The sequence below is a fragment of the Acipenser ruthenus genome, chromosome 6, assembly GCF_902713425.1.
Source record: "Acipenser ruthenus chromosome 6, fAciRut3.2 maternal haplotype, whole genome shotgun sequence".
Lineage (NCBI taxonomy): Eukaryota > Metazoa > Chordata > Actinopteri > Acipenseriformes > Acipenseridae > Acipenser > Acipenser ruthenus.
In genome coordinates this window covers 82,652,336-82,673,957 of record NC_081194.1, presented here as the reverse complement: position 1 = coordinate 82,673,957, position 21,622 = coordinate 82,652,336, and the positions used below count along the sequence as shown (strand labels likewise).

At 41.0% G+C, this 21,622-nt stretch overlaps 1 protein-coding gene across 1 annotated transcript in view; it reads left to right on the top strand.

The window, feature by feature from the left end:
• The window catches only part of smyd3 (SET and MYND domain containing 3), a 273,622-nt gene that overhangs the window by 60,491 nt on the left and 191,509 nt on the right, over positions 1 to 21,622 (top strand). The window contains exons 2-5 of the mRNA XM_034017653.3: positions 9,891 to 9,954; positions 16,626 to 16,733; positions 17,541 to 17,598; positions 18,899 to 19,035. Coding sequence (XP_033873544.1) covers positions 9,891 to 9,954; positions 16,626 to 16,733; positions 17,541 to 17,598; positions 18,899 to 19,035 — 367 coding nt within the window. The remainder of the gene's footprint in view (positions 1 to 9,890; positions 9,955 to 16,625; positions 16,734 to 17,540; positions 17,599 to 18,898; positions 19,036 to 21,622) is intronic.

The window sequence follows — 21,622 nt, the reverse complement described above, 5'->3', positions numbered from 1 at the left end:
GGCGGGGCTGGAGATGCCTAGTGAGTGCTTTGTTGATATGCAGGGCCATTTAAACCCGTTTGACTGTGAAAAAAAAATACTTTTAAACAGCGCGTCTAAAATTAACTGTGTGTGTGAATTAATTAGACCTGACGTGCCTGACGCGCAATTAATAAATGGGCCATGTTCATAACATGTTGCCATGCTGTTTAGCACATTGAAGTTCTAGGAATGTACTACTGTCTCATGCAATATTACCCTCGTAATTGTCCAAATAGGAACAAAAAATAGAAATGGTTAGTAAATTCTTTCAGATTTTTTGGCAATAAAATGCTATCTTTACCTTTTGCATCTACAGTATGAAGCCCATAACTTAAAGAAAGGTACGAATTTAACCCTTTAAGACCAGATGTATTGTAATTTATTTTTTGCACATTTGTTTCTCATAACATCACATTGGATATTTTTGATTTTTTTTTAAGCTGTTATGTTCGTGAGACATTCTGGAATTGTTTTTAAATACAGTAGTCCGTCGCATATCTGACTGTGGTGGGACCAGACTAAGGGTGGATATGTAAAAAGTCGGCTGAATTAATCCTGTTTTAAATACCATTATACACAGCTGTAACAACTAATATATTCGCACAATTATTGTTTTGAGATTCAGCTTTTATTAGGGAGCTCCCCTAAATCCCTTGTTTAGAAAGATACAGGGTATTAATGCTTGTGACAGGGTAGCTGTCTGCCGTGTGGCTGCTGAGTGACAGGCAGGAGATCGAGACGGAGGGTGAAGTTGATATGCCTCGCAGGTGAACAGGATTTATTTACATATCAACACACTGAACAGCTCACGTGACACTACCAGCAATGGCAGCGAACGAAGCATACAACACAGAGTACGAAAACAAAAATAAAACAATGTACAAAAAACTATAAAATAAAAGGTGCCGTGGATGATGTTCAGCCCGTTGGCTTTGGCTGTGCAGCAGCCCTGAGATGAATAAAGCCCTGGACACACTGCCCGATTGATCAATAGCGATGCCATTTTTCAGTCGCATTGGGCAGTGCGTTATGCTTTGTGGTGCGATTTTACAGGATTGGCCGATCAATCACAAAGTTTAAACGCTTAATATTTTATGATGCGATTCCCTCGCATCGGGCAGTGCGTCATACCCACTTGCAAGTCTCAAAGTCAGCAACCAATGAGTTCACTGCGTTCAGTCATATGAAAGGAGACAGACCTGCATGTATTCTCTCTCTTTATATATATATATATATATATATATATATATATATATATATATATATATATATATATATATATATATACAGTGCCTTGCGAAAGTATTCGGCCCCTTTGAACTTTGCGACCTTTTGCCACATTTCAGGCTTCAAACATAAAGATATGAAACTGTAATTTTTTGTGAAGAATCAACAACAAGTGGGACACAATCATGAAGTGGAACGAAATTTATTGGATATTTCAAACTTTTTTAACAAATAAAAAACTGAAAAATTGGGCGTGCAAAATTATTTAGCCCCTTTACTTTCAGTGCAGCAAACTCTCTCCAGAAGTTCAGTGAGGATCTCTGAATGATCCAATGTTGACCTAAATGACTAATGATGATAAATAGAATCCACCTGTGTGTAATCAAGTCTCCGTATAAATGCACCTGCACTGTGATAGTCTCAGAGGTCCGTTTAAAGCGCAGAGAGCATCATGAAGAACAAGGAACACACCAGGCAGGTCCGAGATACTGTTGTGGAGAAGTTTAAAGCCGGATTTGGATACAAAAAGCTTTAAACATCCCAAGGAGCACTGTGCAAGCGATAATATTGAAATGGAAGGAGTATAAGACCACTGCAAATCTACCAAGACCTGGCCGTCCCTCTAAACTTTCAGCTCATACAAGGAGAAAACTGATCAGAGATGCAGCCAAGAGGCCCATGATCACTCTGGATGAACTGCAGAGATCTACAGCTGAGGTGGGAGACTCTGTCCATAGGACAACAATCGGTCGTATACTGCACAAATCTGGCCTTTATGGAAGAGTGGCAAGAAGAAAGCCATTTCTTAAAGATATCCATAAAAAGTGTCGTTTACAGTTTGCCACAAGCCACCTGGGGGACACACCAAACATGTGGAAGAAGGTGCTCTGGTCAGATGAAACCAAAATCGAACTTTTTGGCAACAATGCAAAACGTTATGTTTGGCGTAAAAGCAACACAGCTCATCACCCTGAACACACCATCCCCACTGTCAAACATGGTGGTGGCAGCATCATGGTTTGGGCCTGCTTTTCTTCAGCAGGGACAGGGAAGATGGTTAAAATTGATGGGAAGATGGATGGAGCCAAATACAGGACCATTCTGGAAGAAAACCTGATGGAGTCTGCAAAAGACCTGAGAATGGGACGGAGATTTGTCTTCCAACAAGATAATGATCCAAAACATAAAGCAAAATCTACAATGGAATGGTTCACAAATAAACATATCCAGGTGTTAGAATGGCCAAGTCAAAGTCCAGACCTGAATCCAATCGAGAATCTGTGGAAAGAACTGAAAACTGCTGTTCACAAATGCTCTCCATCCAACCTCACTGAGCTCGAGCTGTTTTGCAAGGAGGAATGGGCAAAAATTTCAGTCTCTCGATGTGCAAAACTGATAGAGACATACCCCAAGCGACTTACAGCTGTAATCGCAGCAAAAGGTGGCGCTACAAAGTATTAACTTAAGGGGGCTGAATAATTTTGCACGCCCAATTTTTCAGTTTTTTATTTGTTAAAAAAGTTTGAAATATCCAATAAATTTCGTTCCACTTCATGATTGTGTCCCACTTGTTGTTGATTCTTCACAAAAAATTACAGTTTCATATCTTTATGTTTGAAGCCTGAAATGTGGCAAAAGGTCGCAAAGTTCAAGGGGGCCGAATACTTTCGCAAGGCACTGTATAATATATATATATGCATGTGCAATATATATATATATATATATATATATATATATATATATATATAGTATATATTATACACACATACACAAGGTACAGTACTTAACTGGTGCTATAAACATGATTAATGTATTCATAGCATTTTAATTAAATGATGACATGTACAGTATTATGTTTTCCCTACATTGTAAATAAAAACGTGATTAGGTATAATTTAATTAAAACGCTATTGATAATAAATGAATCATGATTATAGTATCAGTTAAGTATTTTGTAAATATTTTGTCTAACAGTTAAAAAGTACAATGCTTATGGGGCTGTCAGGGCTTGTCTTCAAAAGATATCGGCACAGACGCTATATACAAACAAATGGAATACCGTGCGTGTGCGCGTGCGTGCGTGCGTGCGTGCTTGCACGTGTGCGTGTGTGTGCGTGTGTGTGTGTGTGTGTGAGAGGGAGAGAATACATGCATGTCTCCAGTCATGTGGTTTTAACGATCACGCCGCCTTCTAGCCAAAATTGTAGATAGTGTAGCCTTATGTTTTCGCCTATTGTCACTGATTTGCCCCATTGCTGCTGTACTTGATGCATCCAGAGCAGGTCAAACATCAGAAAAAAAATGACCTTGTGCGTCCCTTCCTGTGATTTCAATCGGGCAGTGTGTGATGCCCGCTCCATTGAGATGCGACGGTCGCATCGGGCAGTGTGTGATGCCCGCTCCATTTGAGATGCGACGGTCGCATCGGGCAGTGTGTGATGCCCGCTCCATTGAGATGCGACGGTCGCATCGGGCAGTGTGTGATGCCCGCTCCATTGAGATGCGACGGTCGCATCGGGCAGTGTGTGATGCCCGCTCCATTGAGATGCGACGGTCGCATCGGGCAGTGTGTGATGCCCGCTCCATTGAGATGCGACGGTCGCATCGGGCAGTGTGTGATGCCCGCTCCATTGAGATGCGATGGTCGCATCGGGCAGTGTGTGATGCCCGCTCCATTTGAGATGCGACGGTCGCATCGGGCAGTGTGTGATGCCCGCTCCATTGAGATGCGACGGTCGCATCAGGCAGTGTGTGATGCCCGCTCCATTGAGATGCGACGGTCGCATCGGGCAGTGTGTGATGCCCGCTCCATTGAGATGCGACGGTCGCATCGGGCAGTGTGTGATGCCCGCTCCATTTGAGATGCGACGGTCGCATCGGGCAGTGTGTGATGCCCGCTCCATTGAGATGCGACGGTCGCATCGGGCAGTGTGTTCCAGGCTTAAACGGGAGGTTTTCATGCCTGCCACCCCGCTGGAACACACCTACTCCTACCTGCTGATTATCCACTGCTGGGAATCACACAACGGGCAGCAGGGTTGGACGATAATGACTTTTTTAGCTGTAGATTTATCGTCTGTAAATTATCATTATAATTATCGGCTGAAATAAATAAAATATTTTAAATGGTTGCAATTTGATCAAATTTATACTTGTGCAGCTTGACAACTGCCAGTCTAGGCAATGAGTTTTGAAGAAAAAAAAAACTAGACAGTATATGCGCTGAGTTTTTACATTTCTGGTGGGTGTCCAGAACAAACCCGAGTATAAAAATATGCCTCCTGGGGCTCCTGAGTGGCGCATCCGGTAAAGGCGCTCTGCATGGAGTGCAGGATGCGCCCTATAGCCTGGAGTTTGCCGGTTCGGGTCCAGGCTATTCCACTGCCGACCATGGATGGGAGTTCCTAGGGGGCAGCGCACAATTGGCCGAGTGCCGCCCGGGGGGGGCGTGTCTAGGTTGGCCAGGGTGTCCTCGGCTCACTATGCACCAGCAACCCCTGTAGACTGGCCGGGCGCCTGCGGGCCTGCCTGTGGCTACCCAGAACTGCGTGGTGCTCCGACGCTGTAGTTCTGAGGTGGCTGCATGGCAGGCCTGCAGAGTGAAAAGAAGCGGACGGATGACGACACACGCTTCGGAGGACAGCGTGTGTCCATCTTCGTCTCTCCCGAGTCAGCGCAGGGGTGGTAGCGGTGAGCCAGGTTGAAATAAAAATAATTGGACATTTCAAATTGGGGAGAAAATAAGAAAAATAATTGGCGATTTCAAATTTATTAAAAAATAAATAAATAAAATATTGTAATTCCTATAAAAATACATATTTTTCTTATTTAAACATTTATGTTCATTTGAGAATGTTTACTTTAATAAAAAAAGTGCCACCAAATGTATTAATATTACGAAAAAAATGCTAATTTACCTGGAAGCATTTGTTTTCTTTAATTGTGTGGCGAATCTGCCATTAACAGAATCAAACTAGGTTTTTAAAAAATAAAAATAAATGTGTGTGTGTGTGTGTCTCAGTATATAGAGCTGTATACTATTAGGAACATACTGAATTTTGCACATGGCTGCTTGTATGCAGACAGTTTTAATAAAATAAACTGCCTATCCTTCCATTAAAAGTGAACTCTCTTCTGTTTATGCAACTACCCTTTTGTACAATCGCAACGCCATGGGAACAGCTATGCGAGGGTTCTGAGCATGCGCTTATTGTTCCCCATGCAGTGCATAGGCTGCAGTACAGAACTTTTTACTGTAGTTTAAAACAAAGAAGCAGCACAGTTGTTTAGGCTATATTAAAAGTATTAAAAGTTTGCCATATGGTTGTGTTTTCCTGTCAAAATGTTTAATAGTCAAAAGTTCAACTTTTCTACAGTAATTGTACAGTGATAGTGTTTTTTTATTTTATTTTACAAACAAAATTTTGTTTCATGTTAGAAAACCAGCCATGCGATTAATTTTTTTGCAGCAATAATTTTATTATAGACTTCTTGTTCCAACCCTAGCAGGCATGCTCTCCCAGGAGCGTCTGGTACTTCATTAATGAATTACAATAAATGCACACTATTTACAAAATACATTTACACAAAAAAACCCTCTTCATGTGCAGCGCTCCTGCCCTACCACTGTGCTGCACACACTTACATTAGTGTCGGGTCATTTTACACAGTAGCAAACTGCATAGGTTTACAAAAAATTAAAAATAAATCAGATGTAATCACAACTCTCTATGGCTTTACAGTAGGCATTTTGCATTAGCGCTGCACACATGTGTGACGTTGCTGAAGAGCTTGATCACGGTGGATACATGACAGGCGGATACATGACGGATTACTGTAGTAACATTTGAAAGTAAAGATATATATTTGTTTAAAGCGTGTTTTGTTTGAAACTAAAATCAAGTTAATTAATGTTTTCAAAGCATTATGTTTTTCAGCATGTTTTATAGAGGTTAGGTTTTTTTCCACACATCAGTGCATTGTCTTTCCAGAGCAAGGCATTTTGTTCATTTGTCATAGTGGACTTGAGAATTGCACTTCATTGAACCAAAATTCATTTCATGTTGTACTTTGGTGTACCGCAGTATACCACGACGATGGTCTTGCAAGTGTGTGGCATAACTTACTGTTGCTATTTACGGGGCTGGTTGTGGGGAAGCTCATGTTTACACTGCCCCACCCTCCTTTAGTACAAGATCCCATACCGTTCTGGTAATGTGGATTCCAAGCTTTGGTGAACAGCTTTCCTATAGGTGAGACTGTTGCTTTTACTTTCCTTTGCAAGGTTTTATGTCTCTCCAATCATAAAACATAAATCACACATCAAATTGCTTCAGCAACAGTGCTGCTTCATCACTTTGTGAAATGAAATATGAGGAGAGCAACAGATGAAGTAACTGCTGGCAAATTCGCCTATCAGGGCAGACTTGTGCTGGAGTAAATTACGACCTGTTTCTGTGCAATAAGATTATCCTGTCAAGGAAGTTTGCAAGGTGCTTGGCTTTGGAGCCTGATTTAATGCTGAGGTTAGGGGTCTCAATGCTTTTAATACATTTCTGATAACTTAAGACAATTTCCAAGATTCATAAATGTTGGTGAACAAGGTTCTGAATAAGTATGCATTTGGTTGGTATAGTTCTTGCCCTGGGTTTCATCCCTGGCTTGAATAGATGCTTGAACTGAAAGCATACTTATGAAATGAAGAGTTGATATTAATGCAGATTGAGTCTCTGTTGACCAGGGTACTATCAAAGTGCACCCTGGGTACAATATATCGAAGTTTACCCTGGTTTGAGTGGAGGCTAAAAAAATGGGGAGGCAGAGAGCTTGGGGTTAGGGATTGTATTATTTTATTCGGACCACCTTCTTCGTCGTCGTCGTCTTCTTTTTCTTCTTCATCTTCTCCTTCGTCGTCGTCTTTGTCTTTGTCTTCTTCTTCAGTTAGGGTTACAACAAGTTTTATCTACAATAACATAATAAAAGTGCATTCGCTAAGGGTCCAGTATAACGTGGTGTGTAGGTCAGGTAACTCCACATCTAACAAGTGCAGTCTAAACAAGCTTACCCCAATTCAGCTGTAGCTCTCCACAAGCTAACAGAAAAGAAAACAGTCCATCATAGTTTATTATAATATAATTAACTGTTACACACTGCAACCAGCGTATGTTTACAAATGCTCTGTATACAACATTTATATAGCATTTAGATTTCAAGACCATGTCACTAACATACAATATTTTCGAAACAAAGTTGTTACGGCAGGAGAAAGGCAGACGAAAATCAAGCATGTCATATTGACTTAATGAAAGTGAAAGAGTTTACCTGCGCTGGGGAAAATAAACAAACCCTGCTGGGGAAGGGCTAGAATAATACAAATACAACTTCCAACAAACACTAATAGAGAAACACAACACTAGCAACTAGATTAGTTCCCAGAGAAAGGGAGAGGTATCCTAATATTTGAAAATACGGGGTAAATAGAAAGTAAGTTTACCACATCAACACGCCATATTATTGATGTGGTGAACGTACTTTCTAATCACCCTGTATACAGTACTTTGCAGAAGTATTCACCCCCTACCAATAATGTCACATTTCGTTGAATTACAAATAATGTACGCACAGGTTTAAGTCAGTACTCAGTAGAAGCACGTTCTGCAGCAATTACTGCTATGAGTCTTTTTGGATAGGTCTCTACTAGCTTTGCACAGTAGGATGGTGAAATGTTTGCCCATTCTTCACAGGAAAATTGCTCCAGTTCTAATAAGTTTGTTGGGGATCGTCGATGGACTGCAATCTTCAAGTCTCGCCAAACATTTTCTATTGGATTCAAGTCAGGACTTTGACTGGGCCACTCAAGAACATTAATTCTCTTCTTGTTCAACCACTCCAGTGTGGCTTTGGCTTTGTGCTTCGGGTCATTGTCCTGCTGAAATGTGAATTTCCTCCCCAGTTTTCCTCAAGGATTCGCCTGTACTTTGCACCATCCATTCTCCTCTCTATCCTGACAAGCTTCCCAGTCCCTGCTGAAGAGAAGCATCCCCATAACACGATGCTGCCACCACCATGCTTGACAGTTGGGATGGTATTGACTGGGTGATGTGCAGTGTTGGGCTTCCGCCAGAAACGCTTGGAATTTAGACCGAAAAGTTCAATTTTTGTCTCGTCTGACCACAAAATCTTTATCCACATGTCTGCAGTATCATCTACATGCTTTTTCACAAACTCCATACGTGTAAAATGTTATAGCTAACTTGAAATTTGCACCTGTTAAGAGCTGAAAACAATTAAAAAGGTCTAATTAAGCAAATTAGCATTTCAATTGAGGGTCTAGTTAATTAATTGAGAGCTCATTTGGAATGGAAACCAGCAGACACAGGGGGTCCCCAGGACCAGGGGTGGGAAACGCTGCTCTAAATGGACCCAGTGTGAACACAACCTTAATGAAAGGGATCAGATTCCAGTGCTGATCTATGCTGGCTTAATGAAAGAGATCAGATTTCAGTGCTGATCGGAGAGATCAGAGATCGGAGTACAGTATATCTCAGGTACAGTGCACTTGCTGAATTGTACATTACACACTACTTTAGAAGTATGTGAAAGCCATAAATAATCACTAGCAATGAGGTGCACTTTTCATATGAATCACTCCTGGCAGGAGTATCTCTTCTGGAGGAGGACAGGGTACAATCTTCCTGAAGCTGTATCCAGCTCTGCACCATCAGTCACTATATCAGTGATGTAGAAAAAACAGCATCATCCGTCACTCGGAAAAGTGAGTTCTCAAAATAGCAGCCCTGTCCTGACACTGGCAACACGATCAGTTTGATTTGTCTTGTTTTCTATTTAATTAGATCATATTACGCCTGTCCCCTTTGAACAGCAGTGTAAAAAAATAAAAGGAGGCGGCAGCTCCAATGGGAAAGCTTCCAAGGCTGCCCGGTACTGGGAGACTAGGAGAGACTTTGTGTCATTACTTTGAAATCCCTTTTGCACATTTAAAACTGCATTAATTCCAGCTCATTAATAAACAATTAAAAAACTGTCCTGGTTTTAATTGTTTTTTTTTTGTTACTTCTGTGCTGCAAGTTGTCATTGTCTGGCCCAGTGAAGCATACAATCCTGAACCATAGGCAGCGAGTATAAGAGGCCTCCCCAAAATAAATTGCCTAAACCCTTACAAGAAATTGTTCTGACTAAAAATATCTGTGAGAGAAGATTGCAGTGTCTCAGAAAACTGTTTCCTCCTCATACACACTGGAGACTTCAGATTGCAGTGTCTCAGAAAACTGTTTCCCCCTCATACACTGGAGACTTCAGCTCAGTTATCTTTAAATATACTGTTCCACCAAGATTCATGTTTGCTGTGATTTACCACTGCTTGCAGTTATCTTCTAAATACTATTCCAAAACGAATCATGTTTGCTGTGATTTATCATTTGTCATGTTAAATGTTGTTAATGCTGGGAAATTATATTATAAAATATGTTCAGCTAGAATGAACATGTTTTATTTCAGTTCTGAATAATACTCTCATATCTTTTCAGGTGCAATGTATTGACATCCCAGAGCTTTTTAATGAACAGTAAAAATAATAACAACAGTTAAACACAAACTCAGTTTGTATCTCTTTATTTTTCTAGGAAGCAGAGTCTCCTCCGATGCTCCAGGTGCAAGGTTGCCAGGTACTGTGATGCCCGTTGCCAGGTAACTATAGTCTTGGCTATCATGTGACCAGAAATCTGTGTTTCCAGCATGATATACATCAGAAAATAGCAGTAATTCTGAGTAATGCAAGGTTAAATATTTAGCTTGTCTTAGCCTATACCTCTCTTAGATGGTTTTGTCTTTTTACGTTTTTGGAATAAATAGCCAATAAATAACTGTGCTAATTTTTAAATGTACATAAAAAATGTTAGGTTTCAAAATAATCCGGGGACCGGCGCAATCCACCGCCTAATACTATATTTGCACCGGCTACTTTTATTAAAAGATACTAAGATTATTTTCTGGTATTATCATTGTCAATTTTGTCATATGGTACTCTAAGGCGATATAAAGTACATAATAGCGAATACATATGCACAAGAAAGCGTGTATTCCTTTTGTTGTGACATTGTAAAAATATGTGCCCAGGTGTTCATCCAGCGCCTCATTTTTTATTTGATTTACAAGAAAACTATCATTTATATATAGGCTGCTCCATAAATATGTGTCAGGTGTGTTTCAAGAGAGACTGGATGCAGCCACACAGCAGTGGCAATGATCGTGAACTCCAAGTACTCGGGGAAACGAGCCCCAGAAGTTGAAAACAGAACACACAGAAATACTTGCGACTATAATTAAGAAATGAATTAAAAATGTAATTTACTGCAGCTTACTTTACTGATGTAAAAAAAAAAAACATGTACTCATAAGAGCCGTCTGTGTTGCATGCTGTCAGATCAGGACTTGACTAATGCTGAGCATGGGAGCTACAGCATGCTCTTCCCATATTATAACTGTACACAATTAAAGGTGTGGCCACCAATTTCACACACATTTACAGCATTGCAGGGCCTTGATGCTCCAAAAGTCAATCTTTCTTTCTTGTTGATCTTGCTGTGAGCAGTGCTGAAGTAAAGCTCCTTTATTGCACTAATGGGGTACTTTGGCAGACACTGTAAGCAGACCACTACTAGTCTAGCACATGCTTAAACCATGCAAAAATGCGCCAGAATGCACCCATTTTAATCCCTTTTTTCAAAAATGTCCCTATGGGAGGGGGGCCTCTCACACTCTCCGACTCGGCGGTACATCCCTCGATGAGATCGGTGCCCCTACTACCTTGTAAGGGTCGCGTATCTTAAAACGAATTGAAAACCCTGGACTGCAAGTAAAGCACATAGCCTACCTGCTACTTTTGTTTTCTTTTTTCTTTTCTTACAAAAAGCAACTAAAGGCTTCAAATTCATAATTGCAATTGTTGTAGTCAAGTCTAGCTTTTCAAACCGCTGGAGTCCATCAGTGTTTCTGAAAGCTGCACCGAGCGATCGCAGTTCATTTTAGAGATTTAGTAGTTAATTGTATCTGTCCCGTCCTGTCTTCTGAGTCAGTGTAACAGTGTTGTTGTTTTTATTTTCAGTGTGTCTCATTGAATCATGCAATTCAAGTTTCATGGAGCAAATGCTCCAACTGTCAGTAATCAGCAAATATTTCAAACATTTTATTCTTCTCTCTTAATAGGTTAAATTATTATGCTACTCTCCGGGTAGGTTGACACAGAACACCTACAGGGCTTTTTAAATTGGGGTTTCTAATGTTCTGTGAAGTGACTTTCCATTGAGTTTCTACACAGTTCATTTTCTGCTTTTTGCTTATTAACTTTTAAGTACAGCAATAACTCGCTACACGTCAAGTGCAGAAGCAAATGTTCTTGTTGAGCATTGGAGTAGCATGAGTGTGCAAAGAGAATCGGGAAACTACAGGAGTATATCTGGCCATTCGGCCCATCTTGCTCGTTTGGTTGTTAGTAGCTTATTGTTTCCAGAATCTCATCAAGCAGCTTCTTGAAGGACTCCAGGGTGTCAGCTTCAACAACATTACTGGGGAGTTGGGTCCAGACCCTCACAATTCTCTGTATAAAAAAGTGCCTCCTGTTTTCTGTTCTGAATGCCCCTTTATCTAATCTCCATTTGTGACCCCTGGTCCTTGTTTCTTTTTTCAGGTCAAAAAAGTCCCCTGGGTTGACATTGTTTATAGCTTTTAGAATTTTGAATGCTTGAATCAGATCGCCGCATAATCTTCTTTGTTCAAGATTGAACAGATTCAATTATTTTAACCTGTCTGCATACGGCATGCTTTAATTCAGAATAATTCTGGTTGCTTTTCTTTGCACTCTTTCTAGAGCAGCAATATCCTTTTTGTAGCTAGGTGACCAGAACTGAACACAATATTCTAGATGAGGTCTTACTAATGCATTGTAAAGTTTTAACATTACTTCCCTTGATTTAATTCAACACTTTTCACTATATATCTGAGCATCTTGTTGGCCTTTTTTATAGTTTCCCCACATTGTCTAGATGAAGACATTTCTGAGTCAACATAAACTCCTAGGTCTTTTTCATAGATTCCTTCTTCAGTTTCAGTATCTCCTATATGGTATTTATAATGGACATTTTTATTGCCTGCATACAGTACCTTACACTTTTCTCTATTAAATTTCATTTGTCATGTGTCTGCCCAGTTCTGTATGCTGTCTCGATCATTTTGAATGACCTTTGCTGCTGCAACGGTGTTTGCCACTCCTCCTATTTTTGTGTCGTCTGCAAATTTAACAAATTTGCTTACTATACCAGAATCTAAATCATTAATGTAGATTAGGAATAGCAGAGGACCTAATACTGATCCCTGTGGTACACCACTGGTTACTGCACTCCATTTCGAGGTTTCCCCTCTAATCAGTACTTTCTCTTTTCGACATGTTAACCACTTCCTAATCCATGTGCATGCATTTCCTTGAATCCCTACTGCGTTCAGTTTGAGAATTAATCTTTTATGCTGGACTTTGTCAAAAGCTTTCTGGAAATCTAAATAAACCATGTCATATGCTTTGCAATTATCCATTGTCGATGTTGCATCCTCAAAAAAATCAAGCAGGTTATTATTATTATTATTTATTTCTTAGCCGACGCCCTTATCCAGGGCGACTTACAATTGTTGCAAGATATCACATTATTTTTTACATACAATTACCCATTTATACAGTTGGGTTTTTACTGGAGCAATCTAGGTAAAGTACCTTGCTCAAGGGTACAGCAGCAGTGTTCCCCACTGGGGATTGAACCCACGACCCTCCAGTCAAGAGTCCAGAGCCCTAACCACTACTCCACACTGCTGCCCCTTAGTTAGACACGATCTCCCTTTCCTAAAACCATGCTGACTGTCTCCCAGGATACTGTTACCATATAGGTAATTTTCCATTTTGGATCTTATTATAGTTTCCATAAGTTTACATATAATAGAAGTCAGGCTTATTGTTGGTACTATTTGGAGGAAATAGCTGTTACCCCTCCCCTCAACCCAGTCAAATCTTCAGCTCTAGCCTCAGAATGCGCATTTAGTCTATATCATCCTTGTTTATTTGATGGCTGTTCCTACAGCTTATAACCTGACTTCATGCAGATATATGTGTAGCCTGCTTAGGAGTCTAATTGTATTGTACAGCTGTATATGCCTAGTGTCAGACAACGTTGCAGCCCTGTTACTGTGGCCACAGACTTCATTTAAAGTGACTTGCATGGAGCACTGTATGGAAATGAATAGCTAAAAACATTTTCAAAGGCATTTATTTGACCTATTACTTTTATTCAACTAATACAGATGAGAATATGTTTGTATGAAGCTGCAACATTGTGGATGCATGTTTTCATGTAATGCCTGAAAAGAGTTTGATGTATTAGTCTCTCCTATGGATAACGCACACTGTCATTCCTGTAATGAGTTTGATGTGTTAGTCTCTCCTATGGATAACACACACTGTCATTCCTGTAATGAGTTTGTTGTATAAGTCTCTCCTATGGATAACGCACACTGTCATTCCTGTAATGAGTTTGATGTGTTAGTCTCTCCTATGGATAACGCACACTGTCATTCCTGTAATGAGTTTGATGTGTTAGTCTCTCCTATGGATAACGCACACTGTCATTCCTGTAATGAGTTTGATGTGTTAGACTCTCCTATGGATAATGCACACTGTCATTCCTGTAATGTTTGTTGTATTAGTCTCTCCTATGGATAACGCACACTGTCATTCCTGTAATGAGTTTGATGTATTAGTCTCTCCTATGGATAACGCACACTGTCATTCCTGTAATGAGTTTGATGTGTTAGTCTCTCCTATGGATAACGCACACTGTCATTCCTGTAATGAGTTTGATGTGTTAGTCTCTCCTATGGATAACGCACACTGTCATTCCTGTAATGAGTTTGATGTGTTAGTCTCTCCTATGGATAACGCACACTGTCATTCCTGTAATGAGTTTGATGTGTTAGACTCTCCTATGGATAATGCACACTGTCATTCCTGTAATGAGTTTGTTGTGTTAGTCTCTCCTATGGATAACGCACACTGTCATCCCTGTAATGAGTTTGATGTGTTAGTCTCTCCTATGGATAACACACACTGTCATTCCTGTAATGAGTTTGATGTGTTAGTCTCTCCTATGGATAACGCACACTGTCATTCCTGTAATTAGTTTGTTGTGTTAGTCTCTCCTATGGATAACGCACACTGTCATTCCTGTAATGAGTTTGATGTATTAGTCTCTCCTATGGATAACACACACTGTCATTCCTGTAATGTTTGTTGTATTAGTCTCTCCTATGGATAACACACACTGTCATTCCTGTAATGAGTTTGATGTATTAGTCTCTCCTATGGGTAACGCACACTGTTTTAGTGACTCTGGTATCGATTTTCAACATTCCTCTTCGTACTTCACATAGAAACATGCAGTATACAGGAGGCTGCCACTATAACTCTGCCTCAGCGCAAGAAACAGTAGATCAAGCTCAAAGTCCTGTTACTACAGTGGGAAGACCTTGCACAAGCTTGTTCAGCAGGCTCTAACCCTAACCCTTGCACAAGCTTGTTCAGGGGGTTCTCGAAGCCAGTGGCACCAGCTAGCTTTGACTCCTATTACCCCCCCCCCCCCCCCATCACCACTGCAAAAAAGATACAAACTCAGCAAATATCTGCCTTGCGATGCTGAAAGGTTTGTTGTTTTTTCATTGCATGTCTTGAATGATTGCCAACACAGATTTTCCCCTTATTCATTAATGCCACCCCATTGAACACATTTGGCAATGCTTTTGAGCCTTTTCCTGGCGTCAGCAAAACATGCAGCTGGGGAGCCCCTGTGGCCCAGATTCCTTGAGTATAGTGTTTGTATGAAAAAGCATCCAGAGCTTAAAGGGGAATCGTCTTGAGCTGACCCATTCTGTCCTCCCATGAATAAGCAAAACCTATTCATTTAATCAACAGCATCGGCCGTGTTTTAGCAGCTGCATTTATTTCTGGTCATGTGTGTGTTATTGATTTTCTTGTACAAGAACGGGACAAAGCCTTACTGCACATGCTTTAGCTTTACATTTATTCAAATCCTGTTAGAAGAACTGTGTTTGGTCCAGACATGCTCATAAAAGCAATCAAGCAAGCACTGATACAATTACCCAACAAGATTTCTACAAGAAGGAAAAAGCCCACCTAAAACAGCACATTTTTAAATAATGGGACCGAAATGTACATACAGACTCAAGGATATGCTGGAGGAAGTGTCTTTCATGCTGATGGTCCTGGTGGGGATGTTTATTACTAGAATTAACTGGCTCCTTGCAATGCAAGGGGTATAAATAAGGCTGAACCTGCACCACTGTTGGCACGGAGCAGTTGTAAGAGAAGCTGCAGCAGCAGTTGGCATTGCTGACCGACTGCATATTCCACCTCATTAGGGTCTTCTTGGCCGGCTGCGTTATTAATCACTTCGGTGTTATCCTCTCAAACATCTTGATGACTGCTTAACTCCCTTTGGCTTCTTACCAGATGTATAGAAGAAGAAGAAATCTTCTGACAACCAAAAGGCTGTCTTGAAATGTTTACTGTACAGAACAGACTTAAAATGCCAACTCCCATCAGATTGCTTCATGTGATGTCCAGCCTGTTGACATCACGCCACCCGTGTCTTTTACATGAGTCAACCAAACAGCACATGAAGTGTCTGTCTATCAGACAGGAGCTGTAGACTGGAGAAGATAGTTACATGGTTGGGGCAGATATGTTGGTACATGTCATGCATGTGTCGCGTGACTAGCTTGGGGTAAAACAGTTGCCATGTGTCACATTGCTTTACCCTAAGCTAGTCATGTGACACTTAGCAATTGTTTTACCCAAAACTAGTCATGTGACCCGTGTATGACAAATAGCAACTGCTTTACCCTAAGCTAGTCGACACGCAAGCTAGGAATCCTCTTATAGATTATGTAGTTCTGATCAAAGTGATGATCTGCTATAGCAACTAGCTTCAGTACAAGTCTGGCAACTTACTATATCTATATATGATTGGTCTGCCATACTATGGCAGCGGTTTTTGAAGTCAACTGGAACCCTTTTGGAATTGTCTACTTGTGTGACACTTCCAGCATGTCCATGAATTGTATTATTCCAATATTGCATACTGGTCCCTTTTACTAATGCATATGCATACCTTGTAGGTTAACATTTGTTTTATTGTTGTTTTGTTCAGCTCAGACAATTGTGTCCAAATTGGTGAAGATTTGGTAGTTTAGAAATGTGCTCCAAGTATGTGTTGAACCTGAACACAAAACCTTCTTTCTTTCAGAGGCAGGCCTGGCCGGAGCACAAGAGGGAATGCTTGTGCCTCAGAAGTTGCCAGCCCCGGATCCCTGCTGACTCTGTGCGACTTGTTGGGAGGGTCATCTTTAAATTAGTAAGCAAAGCAAGCCCTGTGGATCTGGTTTAATTTGACCACTGTGAGCCCCTCTGGGTTCCATGACGACTTAGTCTTGAATAACCCAACATGGATACTCACTCATACAGCGTTTAACACAACGCTTTTAGTGGGGACCCCAAAGACAGGGCCAGCCTACCTTTAACATGACTCCTTTAGTGGGGACCCCAAAGGCAGGGCCAGTCTACCTTTAACATGACTCCTTTAGTGGGGACCCCAAAGGCAGGGCCAGTCTACCTTTAACATGACTCCTTTAGTGGGGACCCCAAAGGCAGGGCCAGTCTACCTTTAACATGACTCCTTTAGTGGGGACCCCAAAGGCAGGGCCAGTCTACCTTTTAACATGACTCCTTTAGTGGGGACCCCAAAAGCAGGGCCAGTCTACCTTTTTCTTTTGGTTCTGGGCCCAACGAACAAAATAACCTTACTGCAGTGGACTTAGTGCACAAGTTTTCATATTAATAAATCACAAATGATTAGAATTACCTTTGCTGCAGAGAGGAGGTGGGGATTCGGTGTAAAAATACAGGAAATACAGCCCTTTTATTATTTGGCTTTTCTTTGGTGACATTCCATCAGGGTTTTAAATTGGATCACAAAGACTTAACTTTCAATATGTCAGTGTCTTGTGCTTCTGTATCTAAGGTTATTGAATGGGAATGTTGTAAGTGAAGAAAGCAGAATTAGGTTTATTATAGTTGTATTTGATGTTTCCTGTATTATTATCATTATTATTATCAACAACTTACATGTTTTTTTAATTTATTTGTTTGCTTCGTGCCACAGCTAAACCATTCATCCTGCCCTTCAGAAGAGCTGTACTCCGTGTCGGAACATGAATCTCGTAAGTGTTAATGGCCTTTGCTTCAGAGTTGTGATTTTTTATTTATTTTTTTCCCTTCATGAACCTTTATTGATGGTCCAACAGCACAGAAAGTTGCCAAATTCCCAAAACACAGGCATGTGGCACCATTCAGAAAATAAGTATTTACTGAAGCAAGGCTCAATAGCAGGACTTCAATTATGGGTGGAGAAAACTTCCGACATGTCCTCTTTTTCCCCTTTTGCTCATCATTTTGACCACATGACTTGACACTGATTCAGAGGAGGATGGTCCTGTTAGTAATACTTTGAGTATAAGGGTGCAGGTAGTCTCATGTCTGAACCCATCATTCGAAACATTTGCAAAACTTACAGCAGTTGTGAAGAAAACCGATGTGCTTGTCCTCATTACTGATCTCTATGAGAGTAAAAGCAGAGGTTTCTGTAAAGGGGTTAACATAATCTATTGTGAGACTATAATAAAACAGAACCAGGGATTAACAGAACATCTGCAATCCAGTAAAACTGCAATAAATCATTCTGGTGGAATTCTGTTTTGTCTTGTTTCAGCAATGAGGAGTTGTGTTTGAGTTCATTCAGTCTAGACGATATCGCTGCTGTTGTGTTTGTTGAGTTCATTCAGTCTAGACGATATCGCTGCTCTTGTGTTTGTTGAGTTCGTTCAGTCTAGACGATATCGCTGCTGTTGTGTTTGTTGAGTTCGTTCAGTCTAGACGATATCGCTGCTCTTGTGTTTGTTGAGTTCATTCAGTCTAGACGATATCGCTGCTCTTGTGTTTTTTGTTCATTCAGTCTAGATGATATCGCTGCTCTTGTATTTGTTGAGTTCATTCAGTCTAGACGATATCGCTGCTCTTGCGTTTGTTGTTCATTCAGTCTGGACCAGGGGTGTCAAACTCCAGTCCTCGAGGGTCGCAGGGTCTTCTGGTTTTCATTCCAACTTAAGCTCAATTAACATAATTGATCTAATTATTTGTTCAATTTGACATATTTAATATTTTTCAAGGTCTTTTACATGGTTTACAAAATGCACTTGACTCAAGATGCACTACACTGAAACATTTTGAGGCCTGGAGAGAAGTGTTAAATTTGTCCAATTAATCAAATAATTAGACTAAGTAATTGAGAGCTTGGGTACAAAGAAAGCCAGAAGACACTGCGTCCCTCCAGGAACCGAGTCTGACACCCCTGGTCTAGATGATACTGCTGCTCTTGTGTTTGAGTTCATTCAATCTAGACGATATTGCTGCTCTTGTGTTTGAGTTTATACAGTCAGTGGTTGGTTTTTTTTGTTCTTTCAGATATCAAAGAGATGAGTGAAGAAATGAAAGAAGGCCTGGGGCACCTGAAAGAGATGCTGCAGCTGTACCTACAGGAGGAGAGCGAGGATGTGTCTCGGCTAATGTCAGGATTAGATCTGCTCCACCTCTTTGCCAAAGTAAGTTCACAAGCTATTTTCTTCCGGGGATGTTGAGCAGCATTGTGTCATGTTGAACTTTATTGTACCTATCAGTCAACAGCAGTGTTTCTAAACAAGACTGCTGCTGGGAAACATCAGCAGAATCCTATACTGTAGGTACTGTGGCTACAGAAAAAGAGCCTGGAGTTGTAGGTATTGTTTGCGTGCAGTACCACACATACTGAGTTGTAGGTATTGTTGCTGGGCAGTACCACACATACTGAGTTGTAGGTATTGTTGCTGGGCAGTACCACACATACTGAGTTGTAGGTATTGTTTGCGTGCAGTACCACACACGTTGAGTTGTAGGTATTGTTGCTGGGCAGTACCACACACGTTGAGTTGTAGGTATTGTTGCTGGGCAGTATCACACACACTGAGTTGTAGGTATTGTTTGCGTGCAGTACCACACACACTGAGTTGTAGGTATTGTTGCTGGGCAGGACCACACACACTGAGTTGTAGGTATTGTTGGTGGGCAGTACCACACACACTGAGTTGTAGGTGTTGTTGCTGGGCAGTACCATACAAGCAAGTTGGGTCTTTGAGTTGTCACAGGAAGTGAAGTTTGGTGTCAAGTCCCACCCCTTTCCAGTATATATAAGGAGAAGGTCAGTAATCTGTTTATTACCCTGTAATACCTAATGTAGCCAAACCTGTGCATTGTATTTACTGGTAGCCTCTGACAAACCTAATATTGACACTTATTTGGTCACTTACTATACATACTAATGCTTAGAGATGGTCATTTGGGGACCTGAACAATTTCTTGCATTTGTGTGATGTCCGTGTGAAAGTGCTGTATTTATGTAAAATGTTCCAGGCGTTGTGGTAACTAATGTTGACTGGTCAAGACTCTGAAATACTGAGAGAGCTAGTCTCGTTGCAGTGAAAGTGGAAAACATTTGCCAAGTGTTGTAAAAATTAGCAATGCAGTCTTGGATTTGTGGCAGAACTTGCTAAATCCCCAAATCCCTTAGAACTCAAGACACTTTTATATGTTCACAAATGTGTTGAACAGTGCTGTGCTTGCTTCATTCAGTTATGATGACACGATATTGTGTTTTTTTCTCTGCTGTGGTTTGGAAACTATTTTCAAATGCTTGTGTGAGAAGAGATTTGCTGCTGTCCGGCTGTATATGTGTCTCCTGAAAATAAAAACACTGGCTTTGCTTCAAACCATACATCTGTAAATAGCAACACCAGAACAACAAAGTGGTCCTGCGGTCTGAAAGTCTTAACATACTGTGTGTTGCTTGAATATAAAATTCTTACAAATGTACAAACACTGTTATACAGATGAATATACAGATGAAACACTGTTAGACAAAGATGAATTAAATGAATTTGTGTTGCTAGTTTAATTTAAATACCTTGTTCCATAATAAAAAGTATCCCAGTTGCCCTCCTCCTGCAGCTCGCAGTATTAATGTCGTCGTTGTGCAGCCTAGACCAGGGGTGCACAACACACGGCCCGCTGACTGCTTTAATACGGCATGGAAGGACTCTGTAAACCTGACCACTGCTGGAACTTTACCAGAGAAAAAGAAAGAATACATTAACAGCTAGAAATAATAAAATAACAGCTAGACAGAGCAATGAAGTAGTCCTTTAGGCAGAAGGCTACATTCCATGCAGCTTCCAGAGCCAGCAGTTCCACACAGCGGGGAGGCATCCTGCATGTGTTGACAAACAGGGACTGCCAGACACACAGGATATCAGTGGGTGGGAAGGATGAGGCTGAAGCACAGGATTACCATTATTGAGGAACAGGATTATTGATCAAATGTGAGATCATGTTAACAAATATGTAGGATGACCTGCTTTTGACATCACGCATATAAACAGTATTGCATAGCTGGTTGGAAGGGTCTGAGCTTGTTAACCAGTTCTGAAAAATAGTTCTGTCTAAAAGAATTGAGCTTGTGGCAGTTTCAGGATGGGTCCATCTTGAGATGAGGGCAGTTCCAGTCCTACAAGTGAGCTACAGTATTGAACAGAACCCAGGTCTCCACTTGGGGAGTGAGCTACAGTATTGAAAGAGAACCCAGGTCTCCACATGGGGAGTGAGCTACGGTATTGAAACAAACCCAGGTCTCCACATGGGGAGTGAGCTACAGTATTGAACAGAACCCAGGTCTCCACATGGGGAGTGAGCTACAATATTGAAACAGAACCCAGGTCTCCACATGGGGAGTGAGCTACAGTATTGAAAGAGAACCCAGGTCTCCACATGGGGAGTGAGCTACAGTATTAAACAGAACCCAGGTCTCCACATGGGAAGTGAGCTACAGTATTGAACAGAACCCAGGTCTCCACTTGGGGAGTGAGCTACAATATTGAAAGAGAACCCAGGTCTCCACATGGGGAGTGAGCTACGGTATTGAAACAAACCCAGGTCTCCACATGGGGAGTGAGCTACAGTATTGAACAGAACCCAGGTCTCCACATGGGAAGTGAGCTACAGTATTGAACAGAACCCAGGTCTCCACATGGGGAGTGAGCTACAGTATTAAACAGAACCCAGGTCTCCACATGGGAAGTGAGCTACAGTATTGAACAGAAC